Source organism: Diabrotica undecimpunctata, chromosome 7 (assembly GCF_040954645.1).
Source record: "Diabrotica undecimpunctata isolate CICGRU chromosome 7, icDiaUnde3, whole genome shotgun sequence".
Classification (NCBI taxonomy): Eukaryota; Metazoa; Arthropoda; class Insecta; order Coleoptera; family Chrysomelidae; genus Diabrotica; species Diabrotica undecimpunctata.
Genome location: NC_092809.1, coordinates 138144483 through 138158517, shown reverse-complemented (window position 1 = coordinate 138158517; position 14035 = coordinate 138144483). Strand labels below are relative to the sequence as shown.

The 14035-nt window shown below is 34.4% G+C and overlaps 1 protein-coding gene across 3 annotated transcripts in view; it reads left to right on the top strand.

Annotated features, from left to right (window-relative positions):
- The window catches only part of LOC140445904 (uncharacterized), a 94416-nt gene that overhangs the window by 51352 nt on the left and 29029 nt on the right, over window positions 1-14035 (top strand). For all 3 annotated transcript variants that reach the window (XM_072538328.1, XM_072538329.1, XM_072538327.1), the window contains exon 2: window positions 185-321. In XM_072538328.1, the coding sequence (XP_072394429.1) occupies window positions 185-321 (137 nt within the window). The remainder of the gene's footprint in view (window positions 1-184; window positions 322-14035) is intronic.

Genomic DNA, 14035 nt, shown 5'->3' with positions numbered 1-14035 from the left:
CTTATCAGTGTAATCCTTCTATAGTTTTGGCAATTCCTTGTATTTTCCTTCTTAAACAATGGTATAAAAAACAGTATATTAATAATACAAAATAAATAAAAATTACTTAAGACTTGAGAAACAATCTTCTTTTTTTCATTGTGTGTTTGTGTTTAATAGTTTTTTATACTTTTTTTCTTTTCAGTTATACAAACAACGGGGACGTTCTATGTCAGATGGAGAGACGCGAAGGATAAAAAATGACGACTCAACTTTTGAAGTATTCCCTAGTCTGCCAAATTCTGTGTTAGAGAAATTAGGACTTCGTGGAGATGGACCACGGTAAGATAATTACTAATTTACCGATCAGTAAATAATGTAATTCTGAGAGAGTAACTGCTGTCCTTATAGTTTTTTATACTTACGAAATTAGAAAAAGTTCTTAGATATAGTGAACTATAATTAATTTCATAGACTATGAAACTTATTTATTTTCAAACTTATTTAGGTTTTTCTAATTTCCTTAAGTTATTTTTAAACTTATCTAATACTATATTGAAGAGCAGATGAGTGAGATATCAATATTTTATTCAGTTCTTTATTTATTTGTATCCGTTCGTTTACACTTAATTGAATATTCTTGAATATTTGTATTACATAAATTGGTATTTGTAATTGTTCCCGGCAGTTTCAGATAGCCTCTTTGCTTGAAATATAAGTGTAAGATATGAACGAAATTTGTTATTCGTTTGAAAGACTTCTTGATACCATTAGGTATGAAATATAACATCGTTCGAATATCTCTTCTCTGGACACAAGAAAGAGTCTAACGGGGTGAAATCGCACGATCTAGATGGCCAGTTCACTGTGTAGTGCGTAGAGCAGTCCTGGTAAAACCGCATATCGTAGGTATCCATAATATTCGATTCAGGCCAAAATCAGTTAATAATTATCAATCTGTAGCGCTCACTGTTGATGGTGATGGCATTGTAACGTAATTCTTATAGAAAAAAATATGGCCCAATGACTCATCTGGATTAATCATAAGTCTCATCAGTGGCATTACAGCTCGTTATGAGCCAAAGCCTTTCTTAGAACAATCCTCCATGCGCCTCTTGTCGGTGGCAATTCTTCTTCATGCTCTAATTCCAACAGATATTAAATCATCCTTTAGGTTCTCTTGATACCTAAGTTTCGGTCTTCCTCTGGCTCATTGTTATATCGGCCCTCTTCGGTCAAAAACTTTTCTGACTACTGCACCTTTCTCTCACCTGATTGCATGTTCTATTTATCTAAGACGTTTTATCTTAACCAATTTTATAACGTCAGGTTCCCCAAAAATTCTATACAACTTAAAGTTGTAAGACTTGCGCCACAAACCTTGCTTTTTCTTTCATATATTTTTCCTAGGATTTTTCGCTCGAAACTTTTAAGCAGTTCTTGGCCTTCTGTGTAAGTTTTTTTTTACTAAAGACACAGAAGTGTACTTACACTAAAATCTGGTCAGTAAGACCAATTATCAATTTGTTTCTAACTTAAATTACTAATGAAATCTTAAAATTAGGTGTCTACTTACTAGTATCTTTCCTATTATTTCTAATAACTAGCATTAAATTTAGCATGCATACTCGCACAACACTTTACTCTGCTTTTCACTCACTCATTATACCAGTTCAAAACCTTTGTTCTTTTGAGCCTTCTCGCTAGGTTCGTATTGTCGAGGAGCTGGATAGCCTCGACGTTTACATGATGATGGAGTTGTTGTTCATGGCTCCCTGCAAATTTCTTGATTATCTGATTGACGTCTTCCATCTTAAGGTCCCGGTGAAGGTCGTTGTTCCTAACGTACCAAGGCACATCTACGATGTTCCTCAGCACTTTATTCTGGAATATCTGGATTACTTTGATGTTACTAGGCTTGGCACAGCCCCAGAGTTGGCAGCCATAGGTCCATACTGGTATCAGTATTTGTTTATAGATTAGGAGTTTATTATTTATGGATAGAGAGGAATGTCTTCCCATTAACCAATACATTTTCTTGTAACGGATGCCTAGTTCTTCTCTTTTCTTCTTCGCGTGAGCTTTCCAGCAAAGTTTCGCATCAAGAGTGATCCCCAAGTACTTTGCTGGTGTTGCAATAGGCACTTGGACATCATTTATTCTAATTGGAATATTATTAATTCTCTTATTGGTAAAATTTATATGGACTGATTTATTCTCATTCAGCTTAATTTTCCATTTTTTGGTCCATTCATGGATTTTATTTATTGAATTTTGTAGTTTTTCTGTAGCTTCTTCGACGGTGTCACTTACCGCTAAGACAGCAGTGTCATCTGCGAAGGTAGCTATGGTGTCGTCTTCTAGTTCAGGTATATCATACGTGTATATTAGGTATAGGACTGGACCCAATACACTCCCTTGTGGAACACCTGCTTCAATATCCTTGAGATCAGTGTATGCATCTTCTTGTTTAACTCTAAAATGATTGTAATATATTTGAATATTGTTTAGGCATGAATGATTTAAGTTTATGTATGCCAGACTTTATCAAACGCCTGTGCCACATCTAGGAAGGTTGCAGAACAGACTTTTCTTTTCTCTAATGATCTTTCAATTATAGCAGTTATTCTATGCACCTGGTCAATTGTCGAATGCTTATTTCTAAATCCAAATTGATGATCTGGAATTATTTTCTTTTCTTCAATTATTGGTAGCATTCTTCGCAGGAAGAGTTTTTCAAACACCTTGGACATCACAGGTAGGAGTGATATTGGTCTATATGATGTCACCTCATTGGGGGGTTTCCCAGGCTTTGGTATCATGATCACCTCAGCTATCTTTCATAAATCTGGAACATTGTAGTCTAAAGGCAGCATTTATTAAATTTGTTAATTTTACGATAGCTTTCCTTGGTAGATTTTTTAGCAGTCTTCCGGTAATGAGGTAATCTGTGTAAGTAACCTAATTTCTGCTCCATATGTTAGTACTTCTCCTATTTGTATTTTATAGGTGTCACTTTAATTTTTTTGGGTAGTTTTGAGATCATCTGTCTTCTCAAGCCATAGTAATACTTATTGTTAAGTACTATTCTTTTTTTAGCCTAGGTATATGAAGGTGTTCATATCCAGTACTAAATCGTCAATTATTACTCTACTAGGTATCTGGTTGCTTGACCTAATACAACACATGAATTTGGTATTTCAGGCACTTATATTTAGTACCATTCTTAGTTCGTTCAGACACTCTTAATGGCCGGAATACTTCGGTCAGAGGCTCTGTGGATCTCATGTGGACTCATGATGTCGATTTCGTCTGCAAAGCCGACAACTTCTTTTACAGATTTGTTAAAGATAGTGCCGTTGGTATTAATCTCGGACTCCCGAATTAACTATTTTTTTAGAGCAAGGTTAAATACGAAACACAATGGTACATCACTCTGCCTTAGTCCATTTTTGCAATACAAGTCTACAAGATCTTGAAAAACCGTTCTGGATTCTGACCATGTTCCCTGCTTTTGTGAGTGTAAATCCAGTTAGTTGAACAAGATGAAGCGTTATTTTAAATTCCACCATAGCCATGAAAAGTTTACATCTATTAACTGAATCGTATGCGAGTTTGAAATTCACGAATATGTTGTGGAAATATTTGGTTCGTTGTTGATTTATTGGATTAGAAGCCGCACTGATATCCTTTCAATATTCATTCAGCTTAGGGGAGCATTATTTTGTACAATATATGGGACAGTACGTTATATTGAGTTCTCATAATTATCACACACCATTATATCTGCCTTTTTGTGAAATAGACACAGTACACAGTATACCTAATTTACAGTCTACAGATTTCAGTTATTAATGTAATGAATATGTTTTAGAGTGTCGCTGCCATTTTAAAAAAAGTTCCGTAGAGGGATTATCCGAACCGGGGGCTGTTATTTCCCAATTTTATAATGATTTCTCTATTTTCTTCTTCAGCAGAGAGTGGTTGCCGATCATTTCCATTCATTTGAATCATGAAAACTTCTTACCATCTCTATAACTGCCATTAAGCAGTTGTTCAAAATGATTTATCCATCTGTTTAGTGTTTGTTCCTTGTCACTAATTAGAGAACCATCTCTATCTTTACAGGCTATTATTTTGGGAAATTTTTGTGCGTCTTTTCTGTTATGATAGTTAACAATCTCTTTTAAAAGGTTTTCGTATTGCTCTTTCTTTTTCTTTCTAAACGTTCTTTTTTCTTCTCGTTGAGGGTTTTCATAACCTAGAGTTAATCTCGTTCTGCGCTGTTGAAGTCTCTTATATGCCTCATTTTTTTGTTGGTTCATAGATCTATAGTCTTCATCTAACCCATTTTGATTTCTTCTGGTCTTGTTAGATTTTAAAACGCGTTTAGAAGCTGTGTGCATAGCTTCTTTAATTTAATAAACATTTTATAATTTTATTTTATTCCGCTACGAAATTTTGTTAACAAAAACTAGATAAATGAATAAAAATATAGGTTTTCCTAATAAAAATAAAATTATTGGAAACTACGAAATCGCGACAGAATATTGGTCTCAACCAAAACCAATTACAAATCGACAAACCCCAAAACCTTTTAACCTGCTTCTTCATTCGACTTCAAGTTAAAAACTTACTATTAGTCAAATGAATACAAGACAGGTTTTTATCTGTTTTATCATTAAAACTAGTTTTAAGTTCTTACATTTTTATTGGTGAATCGATTGTTTTGGGTAGTTACTAGTCACACCACTAACGAATAACTGCTAAATTTATTGTTTTTTGGAGGTGTGTGAGTCAAGCTGGAATATTATTTGATAAAACGGTAAACCAATAAAGAAACGCACGTGATTTTAAGGCGTGTAAAGTGATACTTACAAAATCATAAAAAAATTGTAAGATACCATTTTATTATCTAAGATACATAGTCCAGTGTTCTCTGCTAAGATTTTCTTCCATTTTTGGTAATGCTTCATTTTAAATTTTTAAGTAACTATCTGAGCGGTTTCAGATTTTAGCACCTCAAGTATTATATTTCGTAGATTTTGTTTTTTAGCGTTAAATATACGTGCTCTGAGCGTTTCTCTTACAAGGTAGTGGTCAGAGTATACAATAGCACCTATAGCATCTCTACGAGCACCTTTCTATATCAGTTGGCCCACCTATGGAATTTGCAGTTTAAGTCGATTACCAGAAACAAAATAAATTATACTCTGCATGTTTTTAAAAGTTCCCATAATAATTATTATGGCATTTTTATTAATATTTATTTAAAACATTAACCTTATGGTTTTTTATTTATTTTCAACAATAAAAAAATTCACTGAACCCTGATTATGCATTCATTTATGTCAATATACGTTGATTTTTTCATAATTACGTTAAATCCAGAGGTAGCTATGGAAAATGGCATCAAAACAATAATATTGTCAGTTAATGTGAAATGTATTTTGTAGTATTGTAAAACATTTTGCCGTTTGTGGAGTGTACGATGAGTCCAGGTCAAGTTATCGATGAGAAAATTTGTTCAATTATTATTAGATTTTTTAATTCTGGAAAATCCAATTCGGAAATCGCGAATATGTTTCAATTGTCACGCTATAGTGTAAGAAATATAGTCATAAGATACAAAACTACAGGTTTGGTCGTCACAAAACCTAGAAATGTACGAAAAAGTAAAATAACCGAAGCAGATCGAAGGGCATTAAGATATTATAGCGCAAAATCGACGTTAAGCGTTTTATGGAGTGACGTTATTGGAAGACACGTTTCTACATCAGCATGTCACCGAGAGGCCCACAAATTAGGATTTGGTACTTACAAAGTATTTTTCATTTTATTTTAGGCTAAGGAAAAGCCACTTTTAACATACAACAAAAGAAAAATAGACTAAGATGGTCAAAAGAGCATAAAGATTGGACTAAGTTCCAATGGGATTCAATACAATGAAGTAATGAGTCCAGATTTGAAGTGTGTGTTGGAGACAGTAAGAGTCACGTCATTCGCAGGAAAAATGAAGCTTTCCATTCCGACTGTCTGAAGAGAAAAGTCAAAATTTCCTACATCTGTCATGATCTAGAGCAGCATGTTGTCTTAAGGTGTGGAAAGTTATCTATCTTCTGCTTTTCTTAAGAGCGTCTGTGTGTTTAATCCGGTCCAGTCGCGAATGTTTTTCAGCCAGGATGTTTGTCGTCTACCAGAACCCCTTTTTCTTCGATTTTACCCTTCATAATCAGCTGCAACAACTCGTACTTATCATTTCTAAGTATGTGTCCCAAATATGCTGTCTTTCGCCTTTTAATGGTGGTCAAAAGTTCTCTGTCTCTTCCCATTCTGTGTAACACCATTTCGTTCGTAATATGATCGGTCCATGGTATCTTCAAAATTCTCCTACAAAGCCACATCTCAAAAACTTCCAGTTTTCTCATTAAGTCAAGATATTGCCGTATGGCGACTAATTCCGTACAAGCAAGTTTTAAATGAATAAAACTGTCCTTGTTACACGTGTAGAGTTTGATGAGTTAGAAGTCATGGCAACCGTTCGTGGTAGTCTGCGTTATAATATTGTTGCGGTAGGCCGAATTGTGTTTTTGCCATTACGGATATAACATTTTACTTTAAAAAATCCAACTGTAAGTACTTTATTGTGAACATATATGCAGTTTTTATTGTTCAAGTAGTAGCGCAAGATAGTTATTTAATGACATGAGGTATTTTCAATGTAATTTTACCGTTTGTTTTCACATGATTTTGTTTATGTAAACTATAGTATTATTTTAAATAGTTGTGTTTTTTTTAAGACCTATGTAACTCCTTAATGCCGCGTGAGAGTTGGATTTGTTTAAAATATCGGCTTGTGTTTCTGGAATCTTCTACTCATTCGTTAGGATAATTGGAGAATAGAGATTGCTCAAAGTTTGGGTTGCAGCGTAATCATTGACAATCCACACTGTCTTTAAGATCCATTATTGTTAAAATTTTAATTAAATGAATAGGTACAATAAGTTCATTGTCCTTTGGCACTTCGTCATTAAAAACTGTAAACCTGTAAAAACTATATACAACTAAGAAAGTAGTTGCCATTATACCAGTTAACAGCCAAAAAGTTTTATAAAACGATCAAAAACGATTGCTTATACACTCACTTAAACAACCATTGTTACCTTTTTAAAATGCGGATTAAAGTTTACATTAGATGATTCTGTAATTATTATAAACCTGCCTAGCGAGCATAAAAGTGTATTAAGGTCGCGGCCATATACGGTGTCAATATCTCCATTTAGTATTTACTGTATTATACTAGGAAACGACCTTTTATATAGGATTAGATTTTTTTAACATTTTGTTTGTTTTTAATATTGAATATTATATTGGCAATACTTGGTAAAATAGAGGAATGGGATGTATGTTTCACTGAAGGTGAAAGTGGTAAAAGCTCACATTTTTCAGATTGTATGGAATTTTCCGAAAATTACGAGTTCATCTGACCTTTCAATTTCATCTGCTATTTGGGGGTAAAAACTACCCTAGTATGAAAAACAAATTCTAAAAACTAAAATTTATGTATTTTAAAATTCAATTCATATTCAATTATGTTGAAAAAAGTTTCTTTGGATAAAAATAGCAAGTTTATTATATTTCTAAAGAGAATTTACCTAGATATTAAAAATATAAAAATATTTAACTTTTTAAAATTAAAAATTTAGTTTGTTAAATTAAATTAAAATTAAATTTATATCGCCCTATAAGCCTACTCCCAATAGTGTCGAAAGTATTAAAAAAGATAATATTATATAAAATCGAGCAAATTTTTCCCATAAACGAAATTATACCACAACACCAATTCGGATTTGGACGTGAACACTGAACAAACGAACAATGATACAGAACAGTAAATATAATTAAAGCAACTTCGGAAGTGAAAAAGTTTCGCGCTGGAGTGTTTCTTGATATACAACAGGCATTTAATAGAGTCTGGCATAAAGGTCTCCTTTAAAAACTGAAATTACATCTAACAGACCAACTATACTTTATACTAAAATCATATCTTGTAGTGAAAAAGCTGACCAAAGTAGATAATAAAAAGCTTCTTGTTCACAATGCTTAACGAAGACCACGTTGCTCACTTTGGGAGCTTCATTGGGACTAGGTAAGGATATAAATGATAGAAAAAAACAGATCAAAGACAAGACACGGAATACAGCTGAACTGCAAAATAAAATGGACGCCAAAGATTAAATATATTAAACAAAAATTTCTCTCAAAGACATCAGAAAAACATACGCCAGCAAAACATATCAGCAAATTATTTAAAAATATATTTACCCATGAGCTGAAATAGATTAGAATATATTCCAAAAAAAAATTCAAATAATTTATATTGTCTCTATAAATAGATGCCATTATCAGAAATTAGCAAACTTTATTTACTAAACACTCAAAAATAACAATAAACATTGTTGTCAACAATAATTAAACAGATTACAGCGCTGAAATCAAAAAAACTCAAATGAACCTAAGTTAATTTAATAATTTCTTAGTGTCTCAAAAAAATTAATAAAAATAAAATACAATATGAGCTATATTCTCCAGATGCACACACACGGGGGGGGGTTTAAGAAATACTAAAAGCTTTGATGTTTATCCATCAGGACATTCAAATAGATGAAGAATAGGTAATAAACCATATGACTCTACAGCAACGCCGTCTGGACATTTTATTATAAATATAATTTGTTTGCAAATTATTATTTAAAATACAATTTAGGATTTATATTATTATTTTATATTATATTTAGATATAGATACCTAATATTAGGCTCATGACAAGAGTAGACAGAAGAAGTCTGTTGCGAGTTGCATACGCCTACAGCTGCAAGTGTTAGCAGTAGAAAGGAGACATCTCTATGAGAGAAGGGAGCATTTGACAACAGCCATAAAAAAGAAGAAAGAGAAAGATCAATAAAAATATGGCAAGAAGAGTGGAACAACCCGGAGGATGTTGTCCAGTGGACCAAGATGTTGATCCCGAGCCTAAGGAATGGAAAGATTGTCTGTTTTAGGGCGTACATTTATAGGTTCAGAAAGACAGATACAGATAAATGGCTATACTGCGAATATTCCACACTGTTATCTCACACAATGCTGGAGTGTAATAGATGTACAGTGGAGAAAAACAGAATGCATAGAGAAATAGGTATGAACCCTGTGACTGTGAGAGAAATGATCGTGAAGATGATGGGAAGTAAGGAGGGATGGAATAGTGTTCACAATTACATCCGAACAGTAATTTAAAAAAAAAAGACGAAAAAGAGAAACACTAACCGGACCTACGACAGAGATAAGATATAGATAAGAGAAAGGAGTGTTCCAAAAATGTCGTCAGCTTTACAGCGGCCATCCCACTTTCGGAATACGGTACGTGCGACAGTCAACTACGCACAAGTAGGAGAGGGTGGTTTTAGTTGGTAGGCAGGATAACAGATACCTAAATCTTTGGCACTGCTACCTTTAGTACTTTAAATTAAACTAGAACCCAAGTTTTATCGACTCAAAATGGAGGGAGCATAAAAAAATTTCGCTGTCCAACCAACCCCCCACCAGGAAAGTTCTAGGTGCGCCACTGATATACTCGTAAAAAGCGTAAAGCTTTTCGTTTCTGCCTAAAATATGGTACATAAAGGAATGGCACATACTTTTAATAATAAAACTAAATATGAATTAGTCAAAAAAAAACTAACATAAATGGTCAAAATAAATTAGTCAACACTAACATTATAGCAAAGAATATAGATTAATTATAGTTCGATGACACTCGTAGAGAACATATGATACGACCAAAACAGATGGGCTTCCATGATGTTTAAAAGGGCCGAAGATTAGTGCTCTTAAAAAGTTCCTTTATATCTCGTTGCAAAATTATCGATAAAGGCGGTTGGCCTCGATATTGACAAAAAGGGGTAGTCTTTGAAACCCTATAATATATCTAATTTATTAACCATAAATTGACAAAGAATAATTATTTAGCTTATTTGAATATAAACATCATGGGCTGTTTTCGACAGACAGCTAAGAAATGAGTGGAATTTGGCCTGGTATGTCTTTCATAACCTCACCAAAGCTAATTAAAAAAGGAGGTGGTTTTCGTTCACATGGGAATATCTTACCACTTTTAGCTTTAATTATGGCCAAAACTAATAAAATTTTAAGAGTGATTATGTAAGATCGCTCTTAAGTAAACTAAATTAAGAGAAAACCATGCATGTGTGCATTAGAAATTGAATACTCTAACCCCAAATATAATTTATTACGAAAAAAGTCTTTCAAGTACACACACTTGACGTATTCGTAAAAATTAATAATTTCTAGACAGAGTTAACTGAAAATACAGTATCATCAAAAGTTTTAAATTCAAGAAATTCAAGAGAAATTAACATGCCACAATCTTACTGACCGTTATTTCCAAGTCAAAATTAAAGACAACTACTCAAATTACCACATTATACAATCTAGCATACCTAAGGGTAGCGTTCTGGTCCCATTTCTGTATCTGATATTTACAGCAGACGTTCCAACCAGCAATGATACCTTCCTAGCTACTTTTGTCGATGACATGGGAATCTTGGCAGTAGACCCTAATGTGGCGTCATAAAAAGTACAAAATCAGTTAGACCAACTACAAAACTGGCTTAAGCGATGAAAGATCAATGTTAATATCAGCAAATCAGTACAAATTACCTTTACAACAAGAAAATCTACTTTCCTACAAGTTTCTATTAATAATACCCCAGTTCCCATAAAATATAAAAGTCTCACCACTGATCACAACAACGAACTGATAAATAACTTATTCACCCAACCACTTGCCGAAAGAAGATTGAAGAGAGTATGGCCAGAAGACCTACCGCAATAAAATTTAGAGAACCGTCACTGGACCTAACTCACGTTAATTTACTTACAGACTATAGCCGCGTTTACACGATGACAATTGGCGAGACAATTGAGATTTCGAGTGGTTGGGGGCACACTGAGCGCAGCTCATTGTCCTCAGTCTACTCTCGGAGACAACTGAATTTTGGGCCAATTGTGAGGGCAGTTGGCAAAGCAATTGGTCTGAAGTTTTAGACGAAGACAATAAAGCCGCGTTTACACGATGACAATTGGCGAGACAATTGTCATTGGACAATTGTCATCACGTGGTTGCGGATTGTCGGAGGAGAGTCCAGTTGAACGAGAAAATGTTTATACGGGGCCAACTATTGCCATGGCAGTAGACAGCTAAAATATGGCCGACTGCTCGTAATCTGTGGTGTCCGGTGAGGGAACTGGCAAAAAACAAGACAGCACTACTGGCCTACACCGTTCACACGGCGCCAATTGTCGCGACAATTGAGATTTCGAGTTGTGGGGGGGCTCAGTGGGCGCAGCTCATTGTCCTCAGTCTACTCCCGGAGACAACTGAATTTTGGGCCAATTGTGAGGGCAGTTGGCAAGGCAATTGGTCTGAAGTTTTAGACGAAGACAATAAAGCCGCGTTTACACGATGACAATTGGCGAGACAATTGTCATTGGACAATTGTCATCACGTGGTTGTGGATTGTCGGAGGAGAGTCCAGTTGAACGAGAAAATGTTTATACGGGGCCAACTATTGCCATGGCAGTAGAGAGCTAAAACATGGCCGACTGCTCGTCATCTGTTGTGTCCGGTGTGAGAACTGGCAAAAAACAAGACAGAACTACTGGCCTACACCGTTCACACGGCGCCAATTGTCACGACAATTGAGATTTCGAGTGGTTGGGGGCACACTGAGCGCAGCTCATTGTCCTCAGTCTACTCCCAGAGACAACTGAATTTTGGGCCAATTGTGAGGGCAGTTGGCAAGGCAATTGGTCTGAAGTTTTAGACGAAGACAATAAAGCCGCGTTTACACGATGACAATTGGCGAGACAATTGTCATTGGACAATTGTCATCACGTGGTTGTGGATTGTCGGAGGAGAGTCCAGTTGAACGAGAAAATGTTTATACGGGGCCAACTATTGCCATGGCAGTAGAGAGCTAAAACATGGCCGACTGCTCGTCATCTGTGGTGTCCGGTGAGGGAACTGGCAAAAAACAAGACAGCACTACTGGCCTACACCGTTCACACGGTGCCAATTGTCGCTACAATTGAGATTTCGAGTTGTGGGGGGGCTTACTGGGCGCAGCTCATTGTCCTCAGTCTACTCCCGGAGACAACTGAATTTTGGGCCAATTGTGAGGGCAGTTGGCAAGGCAATTGACCTGAAGTGTTTAGACGAAGACAATAATTTCATGCCAGTCAGTTGACTTCTGACAATTGTCTCGCCAATTGTCATCGTGTAAACGCGGCTTAATTTCATGCCAGTTAGTTGTCTTCTGACAATTGTCTCGCAAATTGTCATCGTGTAAACGCGGCTTATTTACTTATTACTCTGTGTACAGCGTAGATTGTAAACATGCAATGTAACAATAAAAAAAATTTAACTTATATTAGTTATATTATAATAATTGAAGACATGAGTTGATAAAGGTGCTATGTCCATTTTTTTCAAAAAATGACTTATTTGTATATTTGGTTACCTAAAGTCGTAATACAACCCCTGAATAACTTAAGATTCTTAAATTGTTAATAATAAGGATTATTTTAATTGATAAAGGTACTATGTCCTATGACTAAGTACCCTTTTTTATTAGATAAAGGTGCTATGTCCATATTTAAGGACATAGCACCTTTATCCACTAGATAGTGGGAAAGTTTTATTTACATGATAGGTGCCATGTGACATTTTAAGGTTATGTTTGTTGTTTATCACATCTTTCAACATGGGTTCGAGAAGTAAAAGAATGTTAGAATTAGTAAAAAACAAGAAAATATGTGTTTCAAATAAAGGTAAGTCCGAATAGAGAATTTTTTTGTAGATAGAAACTGTATTTTGTACTTCTCTAGAGGTCAATACCAATGCGGTGATTTTGGAGCAGCCAAGCACTAGTGGACTTCAAAAGAAGGTCAACTCTAAAGCAGGTAAGCATATTAAAAAATTTTTTACTACCTTTATTAATTAATCATCTCTTTTTAATAACAATTTACCCCCTCTGCAATTCAATTTTTTATTTAAAAAAATATAAATATAATATACATTACTTGAGTTATTATTACATACATACCTACCTATGTACATAAATTAAATTTTTAGACTATATGGATAATTGTACTGATGAAAGTGTTACATCAGGCAGAGAATATTCCCCTTCCAGTGAAGAAGATTCAGAAGAGGATTCTGATAACTCAAATATTTCTTATTCGACGAGTCCCATAAACAAATATCCGGATGTTGATAGAGTCAAACGTAAAATGTTTTCTGATAACTAAGAAATTAAAAAGGTAAAGCTAAAAAAAGTTAAGATTAAGAAATAAAAATAGAAATTAGAAATAAGTATAAATTTAATAAATAACTAAGATATTTTTAAGGTTCTGACAAACAGCAGGGAAACCCCGGATAGGATTGACGAAGTGCAGGAGGAAATACCTCGGGAAATACGTATAGAAGACCATAACCAGCAATTCCATGTTAATGCCGATGAAATAAGTAGAAGAGAAATTGTTAAACCAGTTTTAAAAATAACTAAAAAAAGAGTCAGGAAACCTGATAATTGGAAACGAAATAAAGCTGCAAGGTTAAGACAACAAGGTAAAGAATATATTTCTCAAAAGACTGGTAAAATGATGGAAGAAAAAACAATTAAAAGAGATTTACTGTGTAAAGAAAAATGTAGACTAAACTGTACTGAGAACTTTAGTATTGCAAGCAGAGAAGAAATTCTAAGAAAATTTTATAAGCTAGATACAAATTCCAAAAATATTTTAATTTTTAAAAGTATTAAGATGCAGGAAGTTAATCGTCACTGCCCTCGTAAAAATATAAAAACGAAAGCTTACAGCTTTAAATATTTTATTACGTGTGATAAAGAAAATACACTAGTGTGTAAAGATGCTTTCTGCTCTTTATACCGAATTGGACGAAAAAAAGTCTTTAAAG